The sequence below is a fragment of the Cyanistes caeruleus genome, chromosome 35, assembly GCF_971803275.1.
Source record: "Cyanistes caeruleus chromosome 35, bCyaCae1.hap1.1, whole genome shotgun sequence".
Taxonomy (NCBI): Eukaryota; Metazoa; Chordata; class Aves; order Passeriformes; family Paridae; genus Cyanistes; species Cyanistes caeruleus.
Genome location: NC_141736.1, coordinates 764,500 through 789,682, shown reverse-complemented (window position 1 = coordinate 789,682; position 25,183 = coordinate 764,500). Strand labels below are relative to the sequence as shown.

At 63.5% G+C, this 25,183-nt stretch overlaps 2 protein-coding genes across 3 annotated transcripts; both read left to right on the top strand.

Annotated features, from left to right (window-relative positions):
* Positions 1 to 527: 527 nt before the first annotated feature.
* ZNF653 (zinc finger protein 653) lies at positions 528 to 14,620 on the top strand. The gene is made up of 9 exons (XM_086871323.1): positions 528 to 1,813; positions 3,113 to 3,156; positions 4,099 to 4,308; positions 8,570 to 8,896; positions 9,036 to 9,192; positions 9,997 to 10,108; positions 10,202 to 10,316; positions 13,062 to 13,161; positions 13,252 to 14,620. Exons 1-9 carry the CDS (start codon positions 1,479 to 1,481, stop codon positions 13,352 to 13,354), a joined length of 1,503 nt encoding a protein of 500 aa, XP_086727449.1. The 5' UTR covers positions 528 to 1,478; the 3' UTR covers positions 13,355 to 14,620.
* A 1,052-nt stretch (positions 14,621 to 15,672) lies between these two features.
* Positions 15,673 to 23,815, top strand: ELAVL3 (ELAV like RNA binding protein 3). 2 transcript variants are annotated; one of them, XM_086871228.1, is made up of 7 exons: positions 15,673 to 15,801; positions 17,643 to 17,922; positions 18,956 to 19,059; positions 19,472 to 19,625; positions 20,620 to 20,836; positions 21,432 to 21,470; positions 21,593 to 23,815. In XM_086871228.1, the coding sequence occupies exons 1-7, from the start codon at positions 15,793 to 15,795 to the stop codon at positions 21,915 to 21,917; spliced, it is 1,128 nt and encodes a 375-aa protein (XP_086727354.1). In that variant the 5' UTR covers positions 15,673 to 15,792; the 3' UTR covers positions 21,918 to 23,815. The 2 variants fall into 2 exon arrangements, with proteins under 2 accessions (XP_086727354.1, XP_086727355.1); XM_086871229.1 differs by having other exon boundaries at positions 15,778 to 15,801; positions 21,572 to 23,815.
* Positions 23,816 to 25,183: the final 1,368 nt, after the last annotated feature.

Here is a 25,183-nt window from a genome sequence, read left to right as displayed (position 1 = left end):
GTCTGGGAGGTTGGGGAGGGGGTTTGGGGGGTTTTGGGGGGCCTGGGAGGTTGGGGAGGGGGTTTGGGGGGTTTTGGGGGGGTCTGGGAGGTTGGGGAGGGGGTTTGGGGGGTCTGGGATGTTGGGGAGGGGGTTTGGGGGGTCTGGGAGGTTGGGGAGGGGGTTTGGGGGGTTTTAGGGGGGTCTGGGATGTTGGGGAGGGGGTTTGGGGGGTTTTGGGGGGTCTGGGAGGTTGGGGAGGGGGTTTGGGGGGGTCTGGGATGTTGGGGAGGGGCTTTGGGGGGTTTTGGGGGGGTCTGGGAGGTTGGGGAGGGGGTTTGGGGGGTCTGGGAGGTTGGGGAGGGGGTTTGGGGGGGTCTGGGAGGTTGGGGAGGGGGTTTTGGGGGGTCTGGGAGGTTGGGGAGGGGGTTTGGGGGGTTTTGGGGGGGTCTGGGAGGCTGGGGAGGGGGTTTGGGGGGGTCTGGGATGTTGGGGAGGGGGTTTGGGGGGTTTTGGGGGGGTCTGGGAAGTTGGGGAGGGGGTTTGGGGGGGTCTGGGATATTGGGGAGGGGGTTTGGAGGGGGGTTGAGATGTTTTTTGGGGGCTTTGGAATGTTTTTGGGGGGGTTTGGGACGTTTTTAGGGGGTCTGAGATGATTTTGGGGGTCTGGGATTTTTTTGGGGGGTTTGAGATGTTTTTGGGGGTTCTGGGATGTTTTTGGGGGGTTTGGGATGTTTTGGGGGGTCTGGGATATTTTTGGGGGGGTCTGGGATAATTTTGGGGGTCTCTGGTGAGTTCTGGGGATCCCCTGGTTGAGTGTGGGGGGTTCCTGATGAGTGTTGGGGGGTCCCAGGTGAATTCTGGGGGGTTCCCGGTGAGTCCCAGATGAATTTTGGGGGTTCCCGATAAGTTTTGGGGGGTCCCAGGTGAATTCTGGGGGGTTCCCGATGAGTTTTGGGGGGTCCTGGGTGAATTTTGGGGGGTTCCCGGTGAGTTTTGGGGGGGTCCCGGGTGAATTTTGGGGGGTTCCCGGTGAATTTTGGGGGGTCCCAGGTGAATTCTGGGGGGTTCCCGATGAGTTTTGGGGGGTCCCAAGTGAATTCTGGGGGTCCCAGATGAATTTTGGGGGGTCCCAGATGAATTTTGGGGGTTCCCGGTGAGTTTTGGGGGGTCCCAGGTGAATTCTGGGGGTCCCAGATGAATTTTGGGGGTTCCCGGTGAGTTTTGGGGGGTCCCAGGTGAATTCTGGGGGTCCCAGATGAATTTTGGGGGTTCCCGGTGAGTTTTGGGGGGTCCCAGGTGAATTCTGGGGGTCCCTGGTGAGTCGGGGTAGATCCCCGGCGATCAGGTCGTGGTGTTTCCGTTCATCTCGGGGGTCCCTCAGTTGCGGTACCCCCACATTTCCCCCCCGGGGGTTCAGGGCAGGGCCGGGACCCCCATTGGGGACCCCCCAAAAAAAAACCCCCCCCAAACCCCCGCGGGAACTACCGGCAGCGCGCATGCGCGCGGCGTGCGCACCTCTGACGTCATCCCCGCGCGCCGCTGGCGTCACCAGAGCGCGCCGCGCCATGAGCGCGGCCGAGCGCGGCCCCGGGGGTCCCGGGGGTCCCGAGCCCGGCGGGGGCCGCAAAGCGCGGGGCCGGCCCCGCCTGACCGAGACGGACCGGGCCCGGCGGCGCCTGGAGTCGCGCAAGAAGTACGACGTGCGGCGGGTGTACCTGGGAGAGGCGCACGGGCCCTGGGTGGAGCTGAGGCGCCGCAGCGGATGGAGCGACGCCAAGCTGGCGGCCTACCTGCTGGGGCTGGAGCGCGGGCAGCGCAGCGGGCGGCGCGGGTGAGCGGGGAGCGGGCACCGGGGAGTGGGGAGGGGGCGGCGGCAGCGGGGGGTGCGGGGTTTGAGGCGGGGGGTGCAGGGGAGGGGGTGGGGAGGGGGTGGGGGTCTCCTCTCCCAGCCGCGCTCCGGGGTCTGGGGGCGGCGGAGCGGGCCCGGGGCTCCGGGAACGGCTCCGGGCTCCGGGAACGGCTCCGGGAACGGCTCCGGGCTCTGGGAGCGGCTCCGGGAGCGGCTCCGGGGCTCCGGGAACGGCTCCGAGAGCGGCTCCGGGGTCTGGGGGCTCCGGGAGTGGCCCCGGGAACGGCCCTGGGGCTCCGGGAACCGCTCCGGGAACGGCTCCGGGGCTCCGGGAACGGCTCCGGGGTCTGGGGGCTCCGGGAGCGGCTCCGGGGCTCCGGGAACGGCTCCGAGCTCCGGGAGCGGCCCCGGCGCTGTCCGCGGTGCTGAAGGGCGCTGGGGAGGGCGGTACCGGCCTTCCTCCTCCTCCTCCTCCTCCTCCTCCTCCTCCTCCTGCTCCTCACCGCGCTCTCCCCGCTGCTCTGCCGAGCCTCTTCCTCCGCCGCGGCTCCTTCCTCTTCCTCCCGCTGCGAGCGGGGCCGAGAGCGGCGGGGAGAGGAGGAGGAGGAGGAGGAAGGCCGGGCTCAGGGAGGAGGAGGATGAGGAGGATGAGGAGGAGGAAGGCCAGGCTGAGGATGCAGGATGAGGATGAGGATGAGGAGGAGGAAGGCCGGGCTCAGGGAGCAGGAGGAGGAAGAGGAGGAGGAGGATGAGGAGGAGGAGGAAGGCCGGGCTCAGGGAGGAGGAAGAGGAGGATGAGGATGAGGAGGAGGAAGGCCGGGCTCAGGGAGCAGGAGGATGAGGAGGAGGAAGGTCGGGCTCAGGGAGCAGGAGGATGAGGAGGAAGAGGAGGATGAGGAGGAGGAAGGCCGGGTCAGGGAGCAGGATGAGGAGGATGAGGATGAGGAGGAGGAAGGCCGGCTCAGGGAGGAGGAGGATGAGGAGGAGGAGGAGAATGAGGATGAGGATGAGGAGGAGGAAGGCCGGGCTCAGGGAGCAGGATGAGGATGAGGAGGATGAGGAGGAGGAAGGTCGGGCTCAGGGAGCAGGATGAGGAGGATGAGGATGAGGAGGAGGAAGGCTGTGTTCAGGGAGCAGGATGAGAATGAGGAGGAGGAAGGCCGGGCTCAGGGAGGAGGATGAGGAGGATGAGGAGGAGGATGAGGATGAGGAAGGCCGGCTCAGGGAGCTCTGGGGGTCCTGCTGAAGCCCCCTCCCCTTCTCCCCCCTCTGTGTCCGCAGCAAACCCTGGGAGCAGCTCCCGAAAAAACCCAAACGCAAGAAAAGTGAGAGAAAAGGGATCTGGGGGGGTGGGGATGAATTTGGGGGGCTGGGAATGAGTTTCGGTTATCTCTACCTGCTTTTGGTAGCCCACACCTGATTTTGGTAGCCCATTTTCCCCTTTGGTAGCCCATACCCCGATTTCAGTGGCCCATCCCCGGTTTCAGTGGCCCATACCTAACTTTAGTAGCCCATCCCCGGTTTCGGTGGCCCATCCCCAGTTTCAGTAGCCCATCCCCGGTTTCGGTGGCCCATCCCCGATTTTGCTAGCCCATCCCCGGTTTCGGTGGCCCATTCCCAGTTTCGGTGGCCCATCCCCAGTTTCAGTAGCCCATCCCCGGTTTCAGTAGCCCATACCCGGTTTCAGTAGCCCATCCCCAGTTTCAGTAGCCCATTCCCGGTTTCAGTAGCCCATACCCGGTTTCAGTAGCCCATCCCCAGTTTCAGTGGCCCATCCCCGGTTTCAGTAGCCCATCCCTGGTTTCAGTAGCCCATCCCCAGTTTTGCTAGCCCATCCCCGTTTTCAGTAGCCCATCCCCAGTTTCAGTGGCCCATCCCCAGTTTCAGTGGCCCATCCCCGGTTTCAGTAGCCCATCCCCAGTTTCAGTAGCCCATCCCCAGTTTCAGTGGCCCATCCCCGGTTTCAGTAGCCCATCCCCGGTTTCAGTAGCCCATCCCCAGTTTCAGTAGCCCATCCCCGATTTTGCTAGCCCATCCCCGTTTTCGGTGGCCCATACCCAGTTTTGCTAGCCCATCCCCGGTTTCGGTGGCCCATACCTAACTTCAGTAGCCCATCCCCGATTTTGCTAGCCCATCCCCGTTTTCGGTGGCCCATCCCCGTTTTCGGTGGCCCATCCCCGGTTTCGGTGGCCCATACCTAACTTTAGTAGCCCATCCCCGTTTTCGGTGGCCCTGAGCCGCCCCCCGGCGCTGTCCCCGTGCGGCAGGGCGCCGGCGGAACGTGAACTGCCTGCGGCACGCGGTGATCTGGTACGAGGACCACCGGCAGCGCTGCCCGTACGAGCCGCGGCTGGCGGAGCTGGACCCGTCGGTGGGGCTCTACACCACGGCCGTGTGGCAGTGCGAGCGCGGCCACCGCTACTTCCAGGACCTGCACTCGCCCCTGCGGCCAGCCAGCGACTCCGAGGGCGAGGACGGTCAGAGGGGAGCGGGGAGAGGGGGTCTGGGGGGTCTGGGGGGGTCTGGGGGGTCCTGGGGGTGTGGGAGGGGGTCCTGGGGGTGTGGGAGGGGGTCTGGGGGAGTCCTGGGGGTGTGGGAGGGGGGAAAAGGGGATTTGGGGGGGTCCTGGGGGTCCTGGGGGTGTGGGAGGGGGAGAGAGGAGGGTTTGGGGTGAGCAGGAGGAGTTTTGGGGGGGTCGGGGGGGTCCTGGAAGGGGGTCTGGGGGGGTCCTGGGGGTCCTGGGGGTGTGGGAGAGGGGATTTGGGGGGGCCTGGGGGTGTGGGAGGGGGTCTGGGGGGGTCCTGGGGGTGTGGGAGAGGGGATTTGGGGGGGTCCTGGGGGTCCTGGGGGTGTGGGAGGGGGCCTGGGGGGTCGGGGGGTCCTGGGGGTGTGGGAGAGGGGGTCTGGGGGGGTCCTGGGGGGGTCCTGGGGGTGTGGGAGAGGGGGTCTGGGGGGGTCCTGGGGGTGTGGGACAGGGGATTTGGGGGGCCCTGGGGGGTCTGGGGGGGTCCTGGGGGTGTGGGAGAGGGGATTTGGGGGGGTCCTGGGGGGTCTGGGGGTGTGGGAGAGGGGGTCTGGGGGGTCTGGGGGGGTCTGGGGGGTCCTGGGGATGTGGGAGAGGGGGCCTGGGGGAGTCCTGGGGGTCCTGGGGGTGTGGGAGAGGGGGTCTGGGGGGGTCTGGGGGGGTCTGGGGGGGTCCTGGGGGTGTGGGAGAGGGGGTCTGGGGGAGTCCTGGGGGTCCTGGGGGTCCTGGGGGTGTGGGAGAGGGGATTTGAGGTGGTCCTGGGGGTGTGGGAGGGGGTCTGGGGGAGTCCTGGGGGTCCTGGGGGTCCTGGGGGTGTGGGAGAGGGGATTTGAGGTGGTCCTGGGGGTGTGGGAGGGGGTCTGGGGGGGTTCTGGGGGTGTGGGAGGGGGGAAAAGGGGATTTGGGGGGGGTCCTGGGGGTGTGGGAGGGGGTCTGGGGGAGTTCTGGGGGTCCTGGGGGTGTGGGAGAGGGGATTTGGGGGGGTCCTGGGGGTCCTGGGGGTGTGGGAGAGGGAGAGAGGAGGGTTTGGGGTGAGCAGGGGGAGTTTTGGGGGGGTCCTGGGGGTCCTGGGGGTGTGGGGGGGTCCTGGGGGTGTGGGAGAGGGGGTTTGGGGGGGTCCTGGGGGTCCTGGGGGTGTGGGAGAGGGGGTCTGGGGGGTCTGGGGGGGTCTGGGGGGTCCTGGGGATGTGGGAGAGGGGGCCTGGGGGAGTCCTGGGGGTCCTGGGGGTGTGGGAGAGGGGGTCTGGGGGGGTCTGGGGGGGTCTGGGGGGGTCCTGGGGGTGTGGGAGAGGGGGTCTGGGGGAGTCCTGGGGGTCCTGGGGGTCCTGGGGGTGTGGGAGAGGGGATTTGAGGTGGTCCTGGGGGTGTGGGAGGGGGTCTGGGGGAGTCCTGGGGGTCCTGGGGGTCCTGGGGGTGTGGGAGAGGGGATTTGAGGTGGTCCTGGGGGTGTGGGAGGGGGTCTGGGGGGGTTCTGGGGGTGTGGGAGGGGGGAAAAGGGGATTTGGGGGGGGTCCTGGGGGTGTGGGAGGGGGTCTGGGGGAGTTCTGGGGGTCCTGGGGGTGTGGGAGAGGGGATTTGGGGGGGTCCTGGGGGTCCTGGGGGTGTGGGAGAGGGAGAGAGGAGGGTTTGGGGTGAGCAGGGGGAGTTTTGGGGGGGTCCTGGGGGTCCTGGGGGTGTGGGGGGGTCCTGGGGGTGTGGGAGAGGGGGTTTGGGGGGGTCCTGGGGGTCCTGGGGGTGTGGGAGAGGGGGTCTGGGGGGTCTGGGGGGGTCTGGGGGGTCCTGGGGATGTGGGAGAGGGGGCCTGGGGGAGTCCTGGGGGTCCTGGGGGTGTGGGAGAGGGGGTCTGGGGGGGTCTGGGGGGGTCTGGGGGGGTCCTGGGGGTGTGGGAGAGGGGGTCTGGGGGAGTCCTGGGGGTCCTGGGGGTCCTGGGGGTGTGGGAGAGGGGATTTGAGGTGGTCCTGGGGGTGTGGGAGGGGGTCTGGGGGAGTCCTGGGGGTCCTGGGGGTCCTGGGGGTGTGGGAGAGGGGATTTGAGGTGGTCCTGGGGGTGTGGGAGGGGGTCTGGGGGGGTTCTGGGGGTGTGGGAGGGGGGAAAAGGGGATTTGGGGGGGGTCCTGGGGGTGTGGGAGGGGGTCTGGGGGAGTTCTGGGGGTCCTGGGGGTGTGGGAGAGGGGATTTGGGGGGGTCCTGGGGGTCCTGGGGGTGTGGGAGAGGGAGAGAGGAGGGTTTGGGGTGAGCAGGGGGAGTTTTGGGGGGGTCCTGGGGGTCCTGGGGGTGTGGGGGGGTCCTGGGGGTGTGGGAGAGGGGGTTTGGGGGGGTCCTGGGGGTCCTGGGGGTGTGGGAGAGGGGATTTGGGGGGGTCCTGGGGGTCCTGGGGATGTGGGAGGGGGGGAGAGGGGATTTGGGGGATTTTGGGATGGAGTGAATAATTCTGGGGGGGGGTTTGGGAGGAGATTTTTTCGGGAGATTTTTTAGGGATGAGATTATTTAGGGTGTGAGGTTTTTGGGATGAGATTTTTTAGGGGCGAGGTTTTAGGGTGAGATTTTAGGGGTGAGGTTTTAGGGTCTTTGAGGTTTTTTAGGGTGTGATTTTAGAGATGAGGATTTTTAGGGATGAGGATTTTTAGGGATGAGGATTTTTAGGGGTGAGGTTTTAGGGTGAGATTTTAGGGTCTTTGAGGTTTTTTAGGGATGAGGATTTCTAGGGATGAGGATTTTTAGGGGTGAGGATTTTTAGGAATGAGGTTTTAGGGCTCTGAGGTTTTTCAGGGGTGAGATTTTAGGGCTCTGAGGTTTTTTAGGGTGAGATTTTAGGAATGAGGATTTTTAGGGGTGAGATTTTAGGAATGAGGATTTTTAGGGGTGAGATTTTAGGCTCTGAGGTTTTTTAGGGGATGAGATTTTAGAGATGAAGATTTTTAGTGATGAGGTTTTAGGGGTGAGATTTTAGGGTCTTTGAGGTTTTTTAGGGTGAGATTTTAGGGATGAGGATTTTTAGGGTGAGATTTTAGGGATGAGGATTTTTAGGGGTGAGGTTTTAGGGTCTTTGAGGATTTTTAGGGATGAGATTTTAGGGGATGAGGATTTTTTAGGGGTGAGGTTTTAGGGTCTTTGAGGTTTTTTAGAGTGTGATTTTAGAGATGAGGATTTTTAGGGGTGAGATTTTAGGGCTCTGAGGTTTTTTAGGGTGAGATTTTAGGGATGAGGATTTTTAGGGGTGAGATTTTAGGGTGAGTTTTTAGGGGTGAGGTTTTAGGGTCTGAGGTTTTTTAGGGTGTGATTTTAGAGATGAGGATTTTTAGGGATGAGGATTTTTAGGGATGAGGATTTTTAGGGGTGAGGTTTTAGGGTGAGATTTTAGGGTCTTTGAGGTTTTTTAGGGATGAGGATTTTTAGGGGTGAGGATTTTTAGGAATGAGGTTTTAGGGCTCTGAGGTTTTTCAGGGGTGAGATTTTAGGGCTCTGAGGTTTTTTAGGGGATGAGATTTTAGAGATGAAGATTTTTAGGGATGAGGTTTTTTAGGGGTGAGATTTTAGGGATGAGGATTTTTAGGGATGAGATTTTAGGGATGAGGATTTTTTAGGGATGAGGTTTTAGGGTCTTTGAGGTTTTTTAGAGTGTGATTTTAGAGATGAGGATTTTTAGGGGTGAGATTTTAGGGATGAGGTTTTTTAGGGTGAGATTTTAGGGATGAGGATTTTTAGGGGTGAGGTTTTAGGGTGAGATTTAGGGTCTTTGAGGTTTTTTAGGGTGAGATTTTAGGGATGAGGATTTTTAGGGATGAGATTTTAGGAATGAGGATTTTTAGGGGTGAGATTTTAGGGCTCTGAGGTTTTTTAGGGTGAGATTTTAGGGATGAGGATTTTTAGGGGTGAGGTTTTAGGGTCTTTGAGGTTTTTTAGGGATGAGATTTTAGAGATGAGGATTTTTAGGGATGAGATTTTAGAGATGAGGATTTTTTAGGGATGAGGTTTTAGGGTCTTTGAGGATTTTTAGGGGATGAGATTTTAGGAATGAGGATTTTTAGGGATGAGATTTTAGGGCTCTGAGGTTTTTTAGGGTGTGAGATTTTAGAGATGAGGTTTTAGGATGAGGTTTCAGGGTCTCTGAGGTATTTTGGGGTCTGATGAGGGATTTTTCGGGGGGGTTTGTTCGGTGGGGGGGCCACACACACTCACCCCCCCCCCCCTTGACTCCCCCCATTCCCTCCACAGCCCTCGGCTCTTCCTCCTCCTCCTCCTCCTCCTCGGGGGGCTGCAGCTCCGGCTCGGAGGCGGCTCCGGGGGGGGGTCCCGCGGTCCCAGCTGCCCCCCCCGGGGGTCCAGCCCCTCCCCCCGAGGCTCTGGAGGCCGTGGTTTGTGTCCCCCTGCCCCTCCCGGCCCGGCCCACCCTCCTGCAGGGACCCCCCCTCCTCATCCTGGCCGGGCCGGGCTGCCAGGCTCTGGGGGGGCTGCAGCTGGGAGTGGGGGGCCCCGAGGTGCTGCTGGAAGGAGGGGGAGCCTTCCCCGCCCCCCCCGTGGAGCCACACCTGCCTAAGACAGGTAAGGGGCGGGGCTGGGGAGGGGGGGGATTTGGGTCTGGAATTTGGGGAGGGGGGGAAAGGGGGTGAGGGTCTAAAATGGGCTGGATCAGGTGTTGGGGTCCCCCGGGGGGGTCTCACCGGCCCCCCACTGATGGCAGAGGAGGATGAGGAGGACGCCGTGCTGAGGCTGAAGCAGGAGGAGCTGCCCCCTCCCCCCGCCGAGCCCCCCCCTCCGGAGCCCCCCCGGGAGCCCCCCCCGGCCGAGGAGAGCGAGGGGTCGACGATCATCTACGAGATCCCCAAAGAGCCAGAGAGGTCGGGGGGCCCGGGGGGACACTGGGGAGGGGCTTTGGGGGGGTCCCTGGGGGGGGTTTGGGGGGGTCCCGGGGGGGGTTTGGGGGGTCCCTGGGGGGTTTGGGGTGTCCTTGGGGGGGTTTGGGGTGTCCCAGGGGGGTTTGGGGGGTCCCTGGGGGGTTTGGGGTGTCCCAGGGGGGTTTGGGGGGTCCCTGGGGGGTTTGGGGGGTCCCTGGGGGGTTTGGGGGTGTCCTTGGGGGGGTTTGGGGTGTCCCTGGGGGGGTTTGGGGGAGTCCCTGGTGTGGGGAGGGGGTTTGAGGGTGTCCCTTGGGGGGTTTTGGGGTGTCCTTGGGTTGAGGAGGGGGTTTGGGGGTGTCCTTGGGGTGGGGAGGGGGCTTGGGGGTGTCCCGGGGGGGTTTGGGGGAGCCCCCGGGGGGTGGGGAGGGGGTTTGAGGGTGTCCCTGGGGGGGTTTTGGGGTGTCCTTGGGTTGAGGAGGGGGTTTGGGGGTGTCCCTGGGGTGGGGAGGGGGTTTGAGGGTGTCCCTGGGGGGGTTTTGGGGTGTCCCTGGGGTGGGGAGGGGGTTTGGGGGAGCCCCCGGGGGGTGGGGAGGGGGCTTAGGGGGGGTCAGGTTTTACCTGAGCGCGTGAGAAACGGGGGGAGCACCTGGGGGGCTGTGGGGGGGTCGGGGACTCTTTTACCCAGGGAGATTTTGGGGGAGTTATTTTGGGGAGGGGTCTCAGGTGGGCCACACGAGGCTGCTTTGATACCTGTCCCCCACCTTTTGAGGAGGGGGGCGGGGGGGACACTCACCCCAGGCTCCGCAGGCGCCGGCGGAGCAGGAGGGGCCGAGCCCCCTCCCCAGAAGACCCCCCCTCACCCCTCAGCTGTCCCCACGCCGGCTGCGGGCGGGAGTTCAGCGCCGCCAGCAGCCTCCAGGTACCTGGAAAAGGGGGGGAGGGGGGGAAAAAACCCCACCCCCCACTCACCTGTGGCAGGTGGCCCCCCCCTCACCTGTCCCCCCTCCCCCAGAGCCACCTGAAGCTGGCGCACCGCAGGGGCCGCAGCCAGGTGTGCCCCCAGCCCGGCTGCGGGAAGAGCTTTTACCTGGCACAGCACCTGCGCCGGCACATGGGGGTTCACTCAGGTGAGAGCCCAGCTGTGGGTGTGCCCCAAAATCCCACCTTTGGCACCCTAAAATCCTCCCTTTGTCCTCCCAAAATCCCCCATTTGGCACCCCCCAAAATCCCACCTTTGGCACCCCCAAAATCCCACCTTTGGCACCCCCAAAATCCCCCCTTTGTCACCCTAAAATCCTCCCTTTGTCACCCTAAAATCCTCCCTTTGGCACCCTAAAATCCCACCTTTGTCACCCCAAAATCCCACCTTTGGCACCCCCAAAATCCCACATTTGTCACCCTAAAATCCTCCCTTTGTCACCCCCAAAATCCCCCCTTTGGCACCCCCAAAATCCCCCTCTCTCCATCCACTCAGGTGAGAGCCCAGCTGTGGGTGTGCCCAAAATCCTCCCTTTGTCACCCCAAAATCCCACCTTTGTCACCCCCAAAATCCCACCTTTGTCCCCCCAAAATCTCTCCTTTGTCCCCCCAAATCCCCCCTTTTTCATCCCAAAATCCCCCCTTTGTCCCCCCAAAATCCCACCTTTGGCACCCCAAAATCCCACATTTGTCACCCCCAAAATCCCCCCTTTGTCACCCCCAAACCATCTTTGTCACCCCCAAAATCCCCCCTTTGTCACCTCAAAATCCCACCTTTGGCACCCCCAAAATCCCCCCTTTGTCACCCCCAAATCCCACCTTTATCACCCCCAAAATCCCCCCTTTGTCACCCCAAAATCCTCCCTTTGTCCTCCCAAAATCCCACCTTTATCACCCCCAAAATCCTCCCTTTGTCATCCCCAAAATCCCCCCTTTGTCACCCCCCAAATCCCACCTTTGTCACCCCCAAAATCCCACCTTTGTCACCCCCCAAATCCCCCCTTTGTCACCCCAAAATCCCCCCTTTGTCACCCCCAAATCCTCCCTTTGTCACCCCAAAATCCCCCTCTCTCCATCCACTCAGGTGAGAGCCCAGCTGTGGGTGTGCCCAAAATCCCCCCTTTGTCACCCCAAAATCCCACCTTTGGCACCCCCAAAATCCCCCCTCTGTCACCCCCAAAATCCTCCCTTTATCACCCCAAAATCCCCCCATTATCCTCCCAAAATCCCCCCTTTGTCACCCCAAAATCCCACCTTTGTCACCCCAAAATCCCCCCTTTGTCACCCCCAAAATCCCCCCTTTGGCACCCCCAAAATCCCACCTTTGGCACCCCAAAATCCCCCATTTGTCACCCCCAAATCCCACCTTTGGCACCCCAAAATCCCCCCTTTGTCACCCCCAAAATCCCACCTTTGTCACCCCCAAAATCCCACCTTTGGCACCCCAAAATCCTCCCTTTGTCACCCCAAAATCCCACCTTTGTCATCCCCAAAATCCCCCCTTTGTCACCCCAAAATCCTCCCTTTGTCACCCCAAAATCCCCCCTTTGTCACCCCCAAATCCTCCCTTTGTCACCCCAAATCCCCCCTTTGTCCCCCCAAATCCCCCCTTTGTCACCCCAAAATCCTCCACGAGGTTTTACCTGTGAACCCCCCTAACCTGTGCTGGCAGGTGCTGCTCTCTCAGGTGAGCCCCCAGGTGTGTGTGTCCCCCAAATCCCCCTTTTGTCCCCCCAAAATCCCCCCTTTTTCATCCCCAAATCCCCCCTTTGTCCCCCCAAATCCCCCCTTTGTCCCCCCAAATCCCCCCTTTGTCCCCCCAAATCCCCCCTTTGTCACCCCCAAATCCCCCCTTTGTCCCCCCAAATCCTCCCTCCACCACAAGGGGTTTTACCTGGGCCCCCCCAAACCTGTGCTGGCAGGTGCTCCCCTCTCAGGTGTGTCCCCAGGTGTGTGTGTCCCCCAAAATCCCACCTTTGTCCCCCCAAATCCCCCCTTTTTCATCCCAAAATCCCACCTTTGTCACCCCCAAATCCCCCCTTTGTCCCCCCAAATCCTCCCTCCACCACAAGGGGTTTTACCTGTGAACCCCCCCAAACCTGTGCTGGCAGGTGCTCCCCTCTCAGGTGAGCCCCCAGGTGTGTGTGTGTCCCCCAAATCCCCCCTTTGTCACCCCAAAATCCCCCCTTTGTCACCCCCAAAATCCCCCCTTTGTCACCCCCAAATCCCCCCTTTGTCCCCCCAAATCCTCTCCACCACAAGAGGTTTTACCTGGGCACCCCCAAACCTGTGCTGGCAGGTGCTCCCGTCTCAGGTGTGTCCCCAGGTGTGTGTGTTCCCCAAATCCCCCCTTTTTCCTCCCCAAATCCCCCCTTTGTCCCCCCAAATCCCCCCTTTGTCCCCCCCAAATCCTCCACGAGGTTTTACCTGTGAACCCCCCCAAACCTGTGCTGGCAGGTGCTCCCCTCTCAGGTGAGCCCCCAGGTGTGTGTGTCCCCCAAATCCCCCTTTTGTCCCCCCAAATCCCCCCTTTTTCCCCCCCAAATCCTCCCTCCACCACAGGGGGTTTTACCTGGGCACCCCCAAACCTGTGCTGGCAGGTGCTCCCCTCTCAGGTGTGTCCCCAGGTGTGTGTGTCCCCCCAAAATCCCCCCTTTGTCCCCCCAAATCCCTCCCTCCACCACAAGAGGTTTTACCTGTGAACCCCCCAAACCTGTGCTGGCAGGTGCTCCCCTCTCAGGTGTGTCCCCAGGTGTGTGTGTCCCCCAAATCCCCCCTTTTTCCCCCCCAAATCCTCCCTCCACCACAGGGGGTTTTACCTGGGCACCCCCAAACCTGTGCTGGCAGGTGCTGCCCTCTCAGGTGTGTCCCCCCTGTCCCCCCCGTGTCCCCAGGTGTGCGGGAGTTCACCTGTGACACCTGCGGGAAATCCTTCAAGCGCAAGAACCACCTGGAAGTGCACAGGAGGACCCACACCGGCGAGACCCCCCTGCAGTGAGTGACCCCCCCAGGATGGAGGGAACCCCCCCAAAAAAGGTGGGGAGGGGTCCCCGGACACACCTGAGCCCCCCTGACCCCCCACAGGTGCGAGGTGTGCGGGTACCGCTGCCGCCAGCGCGCGTCCCTGACGTGGCACATGCGGAGACACGGGGGGCTCAAGAGTCACCCCGAGCCCCGGGGCACGTAGGGGACCCCTGGAGTCACCTGGAGTGACCTGGGACCCCCCTGGAGTCATCTGGAGTCACCTGGGGACCCCTGGAGTGACCTGGGACCCCCCTGGAGTCACCTGGAGTCACCTGGGGACCCTCTGGTGTCACCTGGGGACACCTGGAGTGACCTGGGGACCCTCTGGAGTCACCTGAGACCCCTCTGGAGTCACCTGGGGACCCTCCCTGGAGTCACCTGGGGACACCTGGAGTCACCTGGGGACCCCCTGGAGTCACCTGGGGATACCTGGAGTGACCTGGGGACCCCCTGGAGTGACCTGGGGACACCTGGAGTCACCTGGGGACCCTCTGGAGTCACCTGGGGACCCCCTGGAGTGACCTGGGGACACCTGGAGTCACCTGAGACCCCTCTGGAGTCGCCTGGGACCCCCTGGAGTCACCTGGGGACCCCCCTGGAGTCACCTGGGGACACCTGGAGTCACCTGGGGACCCCCCTGGAGTCACCTGGGGACCCCTGAAGTCACCTGGTCTCACCTGGGACTCCCCTGGAGTCACCTGGGACCCCCTGGAGTCACCTGGGGACCCTTTGGTCTCACCTGGGGACACCTGGAGTCACCTGGGACCCCCCTGGAGTCACCTGGGATCCTCTGGAGTCACCTGGGGACCCCTGGAGTCACCTGGACTCACCTGGAGTCACCTGGGACCCCCCTGGAGTCACCTGGACTCACCTGGAGTCACCTGGGGACCCCTCTGGACTCACCTGGGCTCACCTGGGCCCCCCTGGAGTCACCTGGGACCCCCCTGGAGTCACCTGGGGACCCCTGAAGTCACCTGGGCTCACCTGAGACCCCTCTGGACTCATCTGGGACCCTCTGGAGTCACCTGGGACCCCTCTGGACTCACCTGGGCCCCCCCCAGGCTCACCTGGGCCCCCCTGGAGTCACCTGGGGACCCCCCCAGACTCACCTGGGCCCACCCAGACTCACCTGGGCCCTCCCCTGCTCTCCGGGACCCCCTGATGTACCTGGGGCTGCACCTGGAGGTGAAGAAGAACCACCTTGGGGGGGGGGGGTTCTGAGCCCCTCCCCGGGACCCCCTGAGCACCTGAGGGACCCATGGGGGGTGTCCCCCTATGTCCCCCCCGCCCAGGTGACCCCGTGACCCCCCCAGGTGACCCCGTGACCCCCCCAGGTGACCCTGCTGCCCTCCCCCCTCCCCCTTTATTTATTTCCTCATTGTCGTTGTCCCCCCCCGGGGTCACCTGGGGCGTGGGGGGGGTTTGGGGACACTGGGGGGGGGGGGAGGGGCACAGACCCCCCCCCGACCCCCCCCGGCCCCACCAGGACCCCCCAAATCCATTAAAATCAGGAATTTTGGTGGCGCTGCTTCTCTCGGGGCTTTTGGGGAGGGGGTCCCGGGGGGGAAGGGGGCCCTCGGTGCCGCCCCCTCCCCATTTCGGGGGTCTCGAGCCCCTCCCCATTTCGGGGGTCTCGAGCCCCTCCCCATTTCGGGGGTCTCGGTGCCGCCCCCTCCCCATTTCGGGGGTCTCGGTGCCGCCCCCCGGGGAAGCGGGCGGGAGCTCGGCGCTGTCCCCGGTGCTGAAGCGGCGGCGGCGCCCGCCTGGCCGCGACCTTCATCCCCCTCCTCTTCCTTCATCATCCTCTTCCTTCATCATCCTCTTCCTTCATCCCCCTCCTCTTCCTTCTCCTTCATCATCCTCCTCTTCCTTCATCACCTTCCTCTTCATCACCTTCCTCTTCATCGTTCTTCTCTTCCTTCATCCTCCTCTTCCTTCATCATCCTCTTCCTTCATCCCCCTCCTCTTCCTTCTTCCTCCTCTTCCTCCTCTTCCTTCGTCCCCCTCCTCTTCCTCTCCGTCCCTTCTCTTCCTCCTCCTTCATCTCCCTCCTCCTCCTCCATCCCTCCCTCTCTCCCCGGTCCTTCCTCCTCCTCCTCCTCCTCCTCCTCCATTCCCTCTTTCTTCCTTCTCCCCGTCCCTCCCCCCGTCCTTCCTCCTCCTCCTCCTCCTCCTCCTCCTCCTCCGGTGGGCGGGGCCTTGGGGGGGGTCTCGGGGGGCTCCAGGCCCTGGAAGGGGGGGGAGGGGAGGGGGGGGGGGCGGTGTTTTTTGGGAGGGGGGAGGGGGCCGGGCTGACCCATCTCTTTTTGGGGGGGGGGGGGGGGGACGGTCGGACCCACCTTTGTGGTGGTGGGGGGGGGTGGGGGGCGCGGCGCGGACGGAACCATCTCGGGAGGTGGTGGGGGGGGGGTTGTGGGGGGGGTGCGGTTTTTGGGGGGCCCCGCCCCGCGCCCGCCCAAGGACGTTTAAAGGACCGACGGGGCCGCCGCTCGCAGCGCCCGGTGCCGCCGCCGCCGCGACCCCCGGAGACCCCCGGGCTCCCCCCCGGGCCCCCCGAGCCCTCGGGGCCGTGCGGGGACCCCCCCCCCCCTCGGTGACACGATGGTGACGGTAGGAATGGGGTGGGGAGGGGGATTGCGGGGGGATCCCCCCCCCCGGATTTTTCATTCCCTTCCCCCCCCTCCCCGAATTCCCACCCCCCCCCCCCCCCCTTTTATCTTCGTGTCCCCCCCCCCCCGGCCCCGGAGCGAGTGACACGCTCGGGTGGGGACACGGCGTCACACGCGTGTGGCACCTGCAGGGACACGCGTGTGCAAGGGAGGGGCGGGGACCCCTCCCCAAACCGCCGCCCTTTTGAGGAGGGGGTGGGGGGGGGGGCACAGGCGACACGTGTGTCGCTGTCCCCGCGTGCCGCTGTCCCCCCACGCCCCCCGGGGCCGCGGCTGGTGGCCCCGGGTGTCCCCATCACCCGGTGACAAAGGGCCATTGTCACCCACCCCGCGCGGTTGGGGGGGGGGGAAGGGGCGGGGGCGCTGCTGCACAATGGGGGGGATTGTCCCCCCCACGGCCCCACCCGGGGTGTCACTGTCCCCATGTCCCCGTGGCTCCGCCCCCCTGCTGGCCCTGTCCCCGCACTGTCCCCACCGGACCAGCGTCCCGATGTGGCTCTGTCCCCTCCCCGTCCTCACGAACCCGCGCTGTCCCCCAGTGTCCCCATGGCCCTGTCCCCTCACTGTCCCCATTGCCCTGTCCCCTCACTGTCCCCATGGCCCCATGGCCCTGTCCCCTCAGTGTCCCCATGGCCCTGTCCCCCCAGTGTCCCCATGGCCCCACGGCCCTGTCCCCTCACTGTCCCCATGGCCCCATGGCCCTGTCCCCTCACTGTCCCCATGGCCCCATGGCCCTGTCCCCTCACTGTCCCCACGGCCCTGTCCCCCAGTGTCCCCATTGCCCTGTCCCCTCACTGTCCCCATTGCCCTGTCCCCTCACTGTCCCCACGGCCCTGTCCCCTCAGTGTCCCCATGGCCCCATGGCCCTGTCCCCTCACTGTCCCCATGGCCCTGTCCCCTCAGTGTCCCCATGGCCCCATGGCCCTGTCCCCTCCCCGTCCTCATGAACACTGTCCCTGTCCCCTCAGTGTCACCATGGCTCTGTCCCATCCCTGTCCCCATGTTCCTGTTGTCCCTGTCCCCTCATTGTCCCCATGTTCCTGTTGTCCCTGTCCTCTCACTGTCCCCTGTCTCTCCCCATCTTCCTGTTGTCCCTGTCCCCATACTCCCGTTTTCCCTGTCCCCTCACTGTCCCCGTGTCCCTGTCCCCATGTCCCTGTCCCTCACTGTCCCCATGTCCCTGTCCCCATGTTCCTGTCCCCATGTCCCTGTCCCTCACTGTCCATGTCTCTCACTGTCCCCTTGTCCCTGTCCCCACACTCCCAATATCCCCATGTCCCTGTCCCCATGTCCCTGTCCCCATGTCCCTGTCCCCTCACTGTCCCCATGTCCATGTCTCCCACTGTCCCCATGTCCCTGTCCCCATGTCCCTGTCCCCATGTCCCTGTCTCTCCCTGTCCCCATGTCCCTGTCCCCATGTCTGTGTCCCCACGTCCCTGTCCCCATGTCCCTGTCCCCATGTCCCTGTCCCTATGTCCATGTCTCTCCCTGTCCCCATGTCCCTGTCCCCATGTCCCTGTCCCTATGTCCCTGTCTCTCCCTGTCCCCATGTCCCTGTCCCCATGTCCCTGTCTCTCCCTGTCCCCATGTCCCTGTCTCTCCCTGTCCCCATGTCCCTGTCCCCATGTCCCTGTCCCCACGTCCCTGTCCCCATATCCCTGTCCCCACGTCCCTGTCCCCCCGTGTCCATGCCTCTCCCTGTCCCCACGTCCCTGTCCCCACACTCGGCTGTCCCCGTGTCCCCGCAGTGTCCCCCTGTGACAGCCGCTGTCCCCTCAGCAGATCCTGAGCACGGTGGAGGCGCAGGCTCCCAGCACCGCGGGGCCATCGGGCTGTGGCCCCGTCCCCGTCCCCGTGCCGGTGGTGGCCGTGCCAGGCCCGGGGGTGGCGGCGGCGCTGCCCAACGGGGCCCCCCCGGGTCCCCCCCCGGTGACCGATGACAGCAAAACCAACCTGATCGTCAACTACCTGCCGCAGTCCATGAGCCAGGAGGAGCTGAGGAGCCTCTTCGGGAGCCTCGGGGACATCGAGTCCTGCAAGCTCGTCCGGGACAAGGTCACCGGTACAGGCAGGGGACAGGGGACACGGGGAAATGGGACACGGTGACACCTGGGGACACCCGGGGACACCCGGGGACACCTGGGGATACCTGGGGATACACGGTGACCATGGCGTGGTTTGGTGTCCCCCTGTCACTGTCCCCGTGACCCTGGTGTCACCCCACGGGGTTGAGAGGGAGTCCCACGGCTGTGGGGACACGGGGGACGGGGGTGGGTTTGGGGACACGGGGGACAGGGACCCTCCAGGACACGGATCCGGGGGACAGGGGTGGCTTTGGGGACACGGGGGATGACAGGGACCCAGGGGGACAGGGGTGGGAGCAGAGCAGGGACAGGGATGACTGGGGACACGGGGGACAGGGACCCTGGGGGAGAGGGGTGGCTTTGGGGACACAGGGGATGACAGGGACCCTGGGGGACAGGGGTGGCTTTGGGGACACGGGGGACAGGGACCCTCTGGGACACAGATCTGGGGGACAGGGGTGGCTTTGGGGACACGGGGGACAGGGACCCTCCAGGACACGGATCTGGGGGACAGGGGTGGGAGCAGAGCAGGGACAGGGATGACTCTGGGGACACGGGGGACAGGGACCCTCTGGGACACAGATCTGGGGGACAGGGGTGGGAGCAGAGCAGGGATGGGGATGGATTTGGGGACACGGGGGACAGGGACCCTGGGGGAGAGGGGTGGCTTTGGGGACACAGGGGATGACAGGGACCCTGGGGGACAGGGGTGGCTTTGGGGACACGGGGGACAGGGACCCTCTGGGACACAGATCTGGGGGACAGGGGTGGCTTTGGGGACATGGGGGATGACAGGGACCCTGGGGGACAGGGGTGGCTTTGGGGACACGGGGGATGACAGGGACCCTCCAGGACACGGATCCGGGGGACAGGGGTGGGAGCAGAGCAGGGACGGGGATGGATTTGGGGACACGGGGGACAGGGGTGGCTTTGGGGACACGGGGGACAGGGGTGGCTTTGGGGACACGGGGGACAGGGCCACCCCCCGGTGACGGTGACACGGTGCCCCAGGACAAAGCCTGGGCTATGGCTTCGTCAACTACGTGGAGGCCGGCGACGCCGACAGAGCCATCGGGGCCCTCAACGGGCTCAAGCTGCAGACCAAGACCATCAAGGTGCCCTGGGGACACCGGTGTGGGCACCTGGGGGGGATTTTGGGGTGGGGGGAGGCACCTGGGGGGGATTTTGGGGTGGGGGAGGCACCTGGGGGGGGATTTTGGAATGGGGGAGACACCTGGGGGGGGATTTTGGGGCGGGGGGAGGCACCTGGGGGGGATTTTGGGGTGGGGGGAGGCACCTGGGGGGGGATTTGGGGTGGGGGAGGCACCTGGGGGGGGGATTTGGGGTGGGGGGAGGCACCTGGAGGGGGATTTTGGGATGGGGGAGGCACCTGGGGGGGGATTTTGGGGCGGGGATCCTCCAGGGGGGCACCTGTGAATGCTCTGTCTGGAGGGGACAGTTGTGGGGCAGGTGGGGGTGGCCGCTGTCCCCTGGGGGGGTCCCCAGGGCTCACCTGTCCCCCCCCAGGTGTCCTACGCCCGGCCCAGCTCGGCGTCCATCCGCGACGCCAACCTGTACGTGAGCGGCCTGCCCAAGGCCATGGGGCAGAAGGAGATGGAGCAGCTCTTCTCCCAGTACGGCCGGATCATCACGTCCCGGATCCTCGTGGATCAGGTCACAGGTGGGTCCAGGTGTGCCCAGGTGTGCCCAGGTGTGCCCAGGTGTGCCCAGGTGCACCACCTGGGGAGGGTGGGGGTGTACCTGGGGCTGGGGGGCGTCATGAGGGGATGCTGGAGGGGGTGGGATGGTTCTGGGAGGTCCTGGGGGGTCCCTGGGAATGGGGGTGGGATATCCCCGGGTATCCCCCCCCGAATGGGGGTCCTGGAAGGGTGGGATATCCCCGGGAATGGGGGTCCTGGAAGGGTGGGATATTCCCGGGAATGGGGGTGGGAAATCCCTGGGAATGGGGTTTGGATATCCCTGGGAATGGGGGTGGGATTTCCCTGGGAATGGGGGTCCTGGGGGGTGGGGTGTCCATGGGAATGGGGGTGGGATGGACCCGGGAATGGGGGTCCTGGAAGGGTGGGATATCCCCGGGAATGGGGGTCCTGGAAGGGTGGGATATCCCCGGGAATGGGGGTCCTGGAAGGGTGGGATATCCCCGGGAATGGGGGTGGGATATCCCCGGGAATGGGGGTCCTGGAAGGGTGGGATATCCCCGGGAATGGGGGTCCTGGGGGGTGGGTTGTCCCTGGGAATGGGGGTGGGATATCCCTTGGGATGGGGGTCCTGGAAGGGTGGGATATCCCCGGGAATGGGGGTCCTGGAAGGGTTGGACATCCCTGGGAATGGGGGTCCTGGGGGATGGGGTGTCCCTGGGAATGGGGGTCCTGGAAGGGTGGGATATTCCCGGGAATGGGGGTCCTGGAAGGGTGGGACATCTCTGGTAATGGGGGTCCTGGAAGGGTGGGATATCCCCGGGAATGGGGGTCCTGGAAGGGTGGGATATCCCTGAGAACAGGGGTCCTGGAAGGTTCTGGAGAGATGGGGCTCCCCTTTGTGGGGAGGGGTCTCCCAGCGATCCCTTCAGGCTCTGCGGGTGGCTGCTGTCAGGGCAGGAATTTGGGGAGGGGGGGGGGGGGGACGTGTCCCCGAGCCCAGCGTCACCTGCGCAGGTGTGTCGCGGGGGGTGGGCTTCATCCGCTTCGACAAGCGCGTGGAGGCCGAGGAGGCCGTGCGGGGGCTGCACGGGCAGAAGCCCCTCGGGGCGGCCGAGCCCATCACGGTCAAGTTCGCCAACACCCCCGGGCAGAAATCGGGGGGGGCCCTGCTGAGCCTGTGCCCCGGAGCCCGGCGCTACGGGACCCTGCACCCCCCAGCACAGCGATTCCGGTGAGGGGAGGGGGCTGGGGGGGATGGACCCGGGATGGGGGTGGGATGGACCTGGGAATGGGGGTGGGATAGACCCGGAATGGGGGTGGGATAGACCCGGGAATGGGGGTGGGATAGACCCGGGAATGGGGGTGGGATATCCCTGGGAATGGGGGTCCTGGGGGGTGGGATATCCCCGGGAATGGGGGTCCTGGAAGGGTGGGATATCCCTGGGAATGGGGGTGGGATAGACCCGGGAATGGGGGTGGGATATCCCTGGGAATGGGGGTCCTGGGGGGTGGGATAGACCCGGGAATGGGGGTGGGATATCCCTTGGGATGGGGGTGGGATATCCCTGGGAATGGGGGTCCTGGGGGGTGGGATATCCCCGGGAATGGGGGTGGGATATCCCCGGGAATGGGGGTCCTGGAAGGGTGGGATATCCCTGGGAATGGGGGTGGGATATCCCCGGGAATGGGGGTGGGATATCCCCGGGAATGGGGGTGGGATATCCCTTGGGGTGGGGGTCCCGGGGGGTTGGAGGGGTGGCTGGGACACCCCTGCTCACGGGGCCACCCCTGCTCGTCCCCCTCCAACGCCATCTTGTCCCCTCCAGACTGGACAATTTGCTCAACGTGGCGTACGGGGTGAAGAGGTAACGCCCCCAAACCCCCAAAATCCCCCCCAAACCCCCCCATCCCCCACACCCTGGGGACCCCAGGAGGGTCCCCCCACCCACCGCTGACCCCAGGCCAGCCCCTTGTCGCTGCTGCCCAGGTTCTCCCCGTTGGCCATCGAGGCGGTGCCGGCGCTGGCCGGGGTGGGCTTGGGGACCCCCGGCCCGGGCTGGTGCATCTTCGTCTACAACCTGGCCCCGGAGGCGGACGAGAGCGTCCTGTGGCAGCTCTTCGGGCCCTTCGGCGCCGTCACCAACGTCAAGGTCATCCGCGACTTCGCCACCAACAAGTGCAAAGGCTTCGGCTTCGTCACCATGACCAACTACGAGGAGGCGGCCATGGCCATCGCCAGCCTCAACGGCTACCGCCTGGGCGACCGCGTGCTCCAGGTGTCCTTCAAGACCACCAAGCAGCACAAGGCCTGAGGTTTGGGCCCCAGCTGGCGCGGGGTCTCCCGTCGGGACCCCCCTGGAGAAGCTCGCAGCTGGAGGTTCTGGGGACCCCCTGCGTGGGCACCATGGGGGCCGTGGAGGAAGCCAGCTGGAGACCTGGAGATCTCGGGGAGCTTCAGGGACCTCACCATGAGCACCATGGAGAGCATGGAGAACTCAGCTGGAGACCTGGAGATCTCGGGGAGCTTCAGGGACCTCACCATGAGCACCATGGAGAGCATGGAGAACTCAGCTGGAGACCTGGAGATCTCGGGGAGCTTCAGGGACATCACCATGAGCACCATGGAGAGCATGGAGAACTCAGCTGGAGACCTTGAGGAGCTTCAGGGATCCCTCCATGAGCACCATGGAGAGCATGGAGAACTCAGCTGGAGACCTTGAGGAGCTTCAGGGACATCACCATGAGCACCATGGAGAGCATGGAGAACTCAGCTGGAGACCTTGAGGAGCTTCAGGGATCCCTCCATGAGCACCATGGAGAGCATGGAGAACTCAGCTGGAGACCTGGAGACCTTGAGGAGCTTCAGGGACCTTCAGGGACCTCACCATGAGCACCATGGAGAGCATGGAGAACTCAGCTGGAGATCTCGGGGAGCTTCAGGGACCTCACCATGAGCACCATGGAGAGCATGGAGAACTCAGCTGGAGACCTTGAGGAGCTTCAGGGAGCTTCAGGGATCTCACCATGAGCACCATGGAGAACATGGAGAACTCAGCTGGAGACCTCGGGGACCCCCATGAGCACCAAACACACCCTGGAGACCTCAAGGACCCCTCCATGGGCACCATGGAGAAACCCACGTGAAGACCTGGAGACCTCAGGGTCCCCCCCGTGAGCACCGTGGAGACCATGGAGAGACCCGACTTCAGGTCCTGGGCGTCCCCTCCATGGACACCGAGGACATCCTGGGTCTCCAGGATGGAGAAACACACCTGGAGACCTCGGAGAGACCACGGGGACACCCCACGAGCACCACGGACACCGTGGAGACCCCGGAGAGCCCCTCCATGGCCACTGAGGACACCGTGGGGACAACCTGGACACCTGGGCGGCCTCACCTGTCCCCGATGGACATCCTGAGGACTCCTCCAGGTGCTCCAGGGCGCTGGGAGGGGCTCCTGGAAAGCCTGGAGATCCCCCCCCAGGACACTGTGGACACACCTGGGACCCCACCCCTCCCCTCCAGGTACCCCAAGCCCCACCACTCTGGCAGTGGCCGGACCACCTGGAGCGGTGCCCCCCCCTCACCTGATCCAGGTGTGTCCAGGTGGGGGCTGTGCCCCCCCTTCCCTCCACTCCAGGACTCCGGGGATGGGGGGACAGGGGGGCGGGGGGCGTCTGCTCGCTCTCTCCTTCTTTCCACGTTTTTTCCTTAATGTTTTTGGGAGGAGAGGGGGAGGAATTCTTGGGGAGAAAGAAACAAAAAGGAGGATTAATCGCATTTTTAATTAGACGTGTTGCCCGTTATCAGGTAAGGAGGAGCGTGACTGACGCAGGGAGACCCAAAATCCATCTATTTTTATAGCAGAATATTAAAAATATCCCAAACCCCCCCAAAAATAACCCCCAAAATCGCCTTTCCAGAGGGGGTGAGAACCTGTTTTGTGCTCCCCAAGTTCCTCGGAAGGGGCTCGTGAACCCCAAGTGTGGTCAAGGCAACTTTTGGGGGGTCAGTGGCACTGAAATTCCAGGGATTCCTCCCCAAAATCGGGAGGGAGGGGATGTGTCTTCTCACGCTTCCCCCCGCTCCCGCCTTCCCACATTCTCCAAAATGGGCATTTTTTGCCCCAAATTTCTCCGTTTGCTGGAGTTTGGCCACTTGGAGCCTCCTGTCCAAAAAAAGAAAAGGGCGGAACCCCAACCCTCAAAAGCCCCAACCCTGAGTTCCCCCATCCTCCTTATCGTTGTTATTATTCTTAATTATTCTTAATTATTCTTCTTATTAATTATTATTGATATTATTATTATTATTATTGTTGTTATTATTATTATTATTATTGCGATTCTTATTTATTTTCCCTTCGCCGTCGGGATAATTTCTCACTTTTCAGTGGTTTATTTCCCATTTATTTCCTATTCTTCCCTGGTTTTCCCCAATCCTGGTACTCCCCAGGACCCTCTTTTTTCCCCCCCAGACCCTTCCCCAAACCCACCCCTGCTCCTGGTTTTTTTGTGTCGTGCCTGTGTGAAGCTTCTTGTAGTTTTAATTATTATTAATATAAGTATTTAGGAGCGACCCCCGTGTCCAGATCCGCCATCACACCCCCAAACTCTGACCCCCGCTCCCTCTTCCAGGGATCCAGCCCTGGAATTTTGGGGAGGGGGGGCCAGGGGACCCCCAATTCAGTAGCAATAAGGGGTCCCCACCTCAGCCCCGGCCCATTTTTGGGGGGCCCAACGCGGGGACAAAACGTGCCCGGGGCCCCCCCCGTGGCACCGCGGGACCCCTCGGAGGGGACCGGGACCTCCCTGGCCCCCACCCCTGGACTCGACTCTTTGTATTTTTCATGGAAAAATCAATAAAAAAATCTAAAAGTCAGAAATGTCTGGGATTTTGGCTGGGAGGGCACATCCTACCAGGAATGGGCGGCTGAGGGAGCGTCGGCCATTTTCCCCTCACGTTTTCCCGCTCTTTTTCCCCTCACGTTTTCCCGCTCTTTTTCCCCTCACATTTTCTCTTTTTCCCCTCACGTTTCCCACTCTTTTCCCCTCACTTCTTCCCCTCATGTTTCCTTCTTTTTCCCCTCACGCTCCCGTTCTTTTTCCCTTCACATTTCCCGCCCATTTCCCCTCACATTTTCCCGCTCTTTTCCCCTCACGTTTCCCACCATTTTTCCCCTCACGTTTCCCACTCTTTTTCCCCTCACATTCCTGTTATTTTTCCCCTCACGTTTCCTGCTCTTTTCCCCTCACATTTCCCACCCTTTCCCCTCATGTTTCCTGCTTTTTCCCCTCACATTTCCTGCCCTTTTCCCCTCACGTTTCCCACCCATTTCCCCTCATGTTTCCTGCTTTTTCCCCGCACACTCCCGCTCTTTTCCCCTCACATTTCCCGCTCTTTTCCCCTCACGTTTCCCTCTCTTTTTCCCCTCACATCCCCGTTATTTTTCCCCTCATGTTTCCCGCTCTTTTCCCCTCACATTCCCATTATTTTTCCCCTCACATTTTCCCGCTCTTTTCCCCTCACGTTTCCCACCATTTTTCCCCTCACGTTTTCCTCTCTTTTTCCCCTCACATC

Coding starts and splice junctions, on each gene's coding strand:
- ELAVL3 (XM_086871229.1), top strand. Junction 20,837..21,431: donor CCCCCAGCACAGCGATTCCG/GTGAGGGGAGGG, acceptor TGTCCCCTCCAG/ACTGGACAATTTGCTCAACG. Junction 21,471..21,571: donor GTGGCGTACGGGGTGAAGAG/GTAACGCCCCCA, acceptor ACCCCAGGCCAG/CCCCTTGTCGCTGCTGCCCA.
- ZNF653 (XM_086871323.1), top strand. CDS start 1,479: ATGCGCGCGGCGTGCGCACCTCTGACGTCATCCCCGCGCGCCGCTGGC. Junction 3,157..4,098: donor AAAACCCAAACGCAAGAAAA/GTGAGAGAAAAG, acceptor CCCGTGCGGCAG/GGCGCCGGCGGAACGTGAAC. Junction 4,309..8,569: donor CGACTCCGAGGGCGAGGACG/GTCAGAGGGGAG, acceptor TTCCCTCCACAG/CCCTCGGCTCTTCCTCCTCC.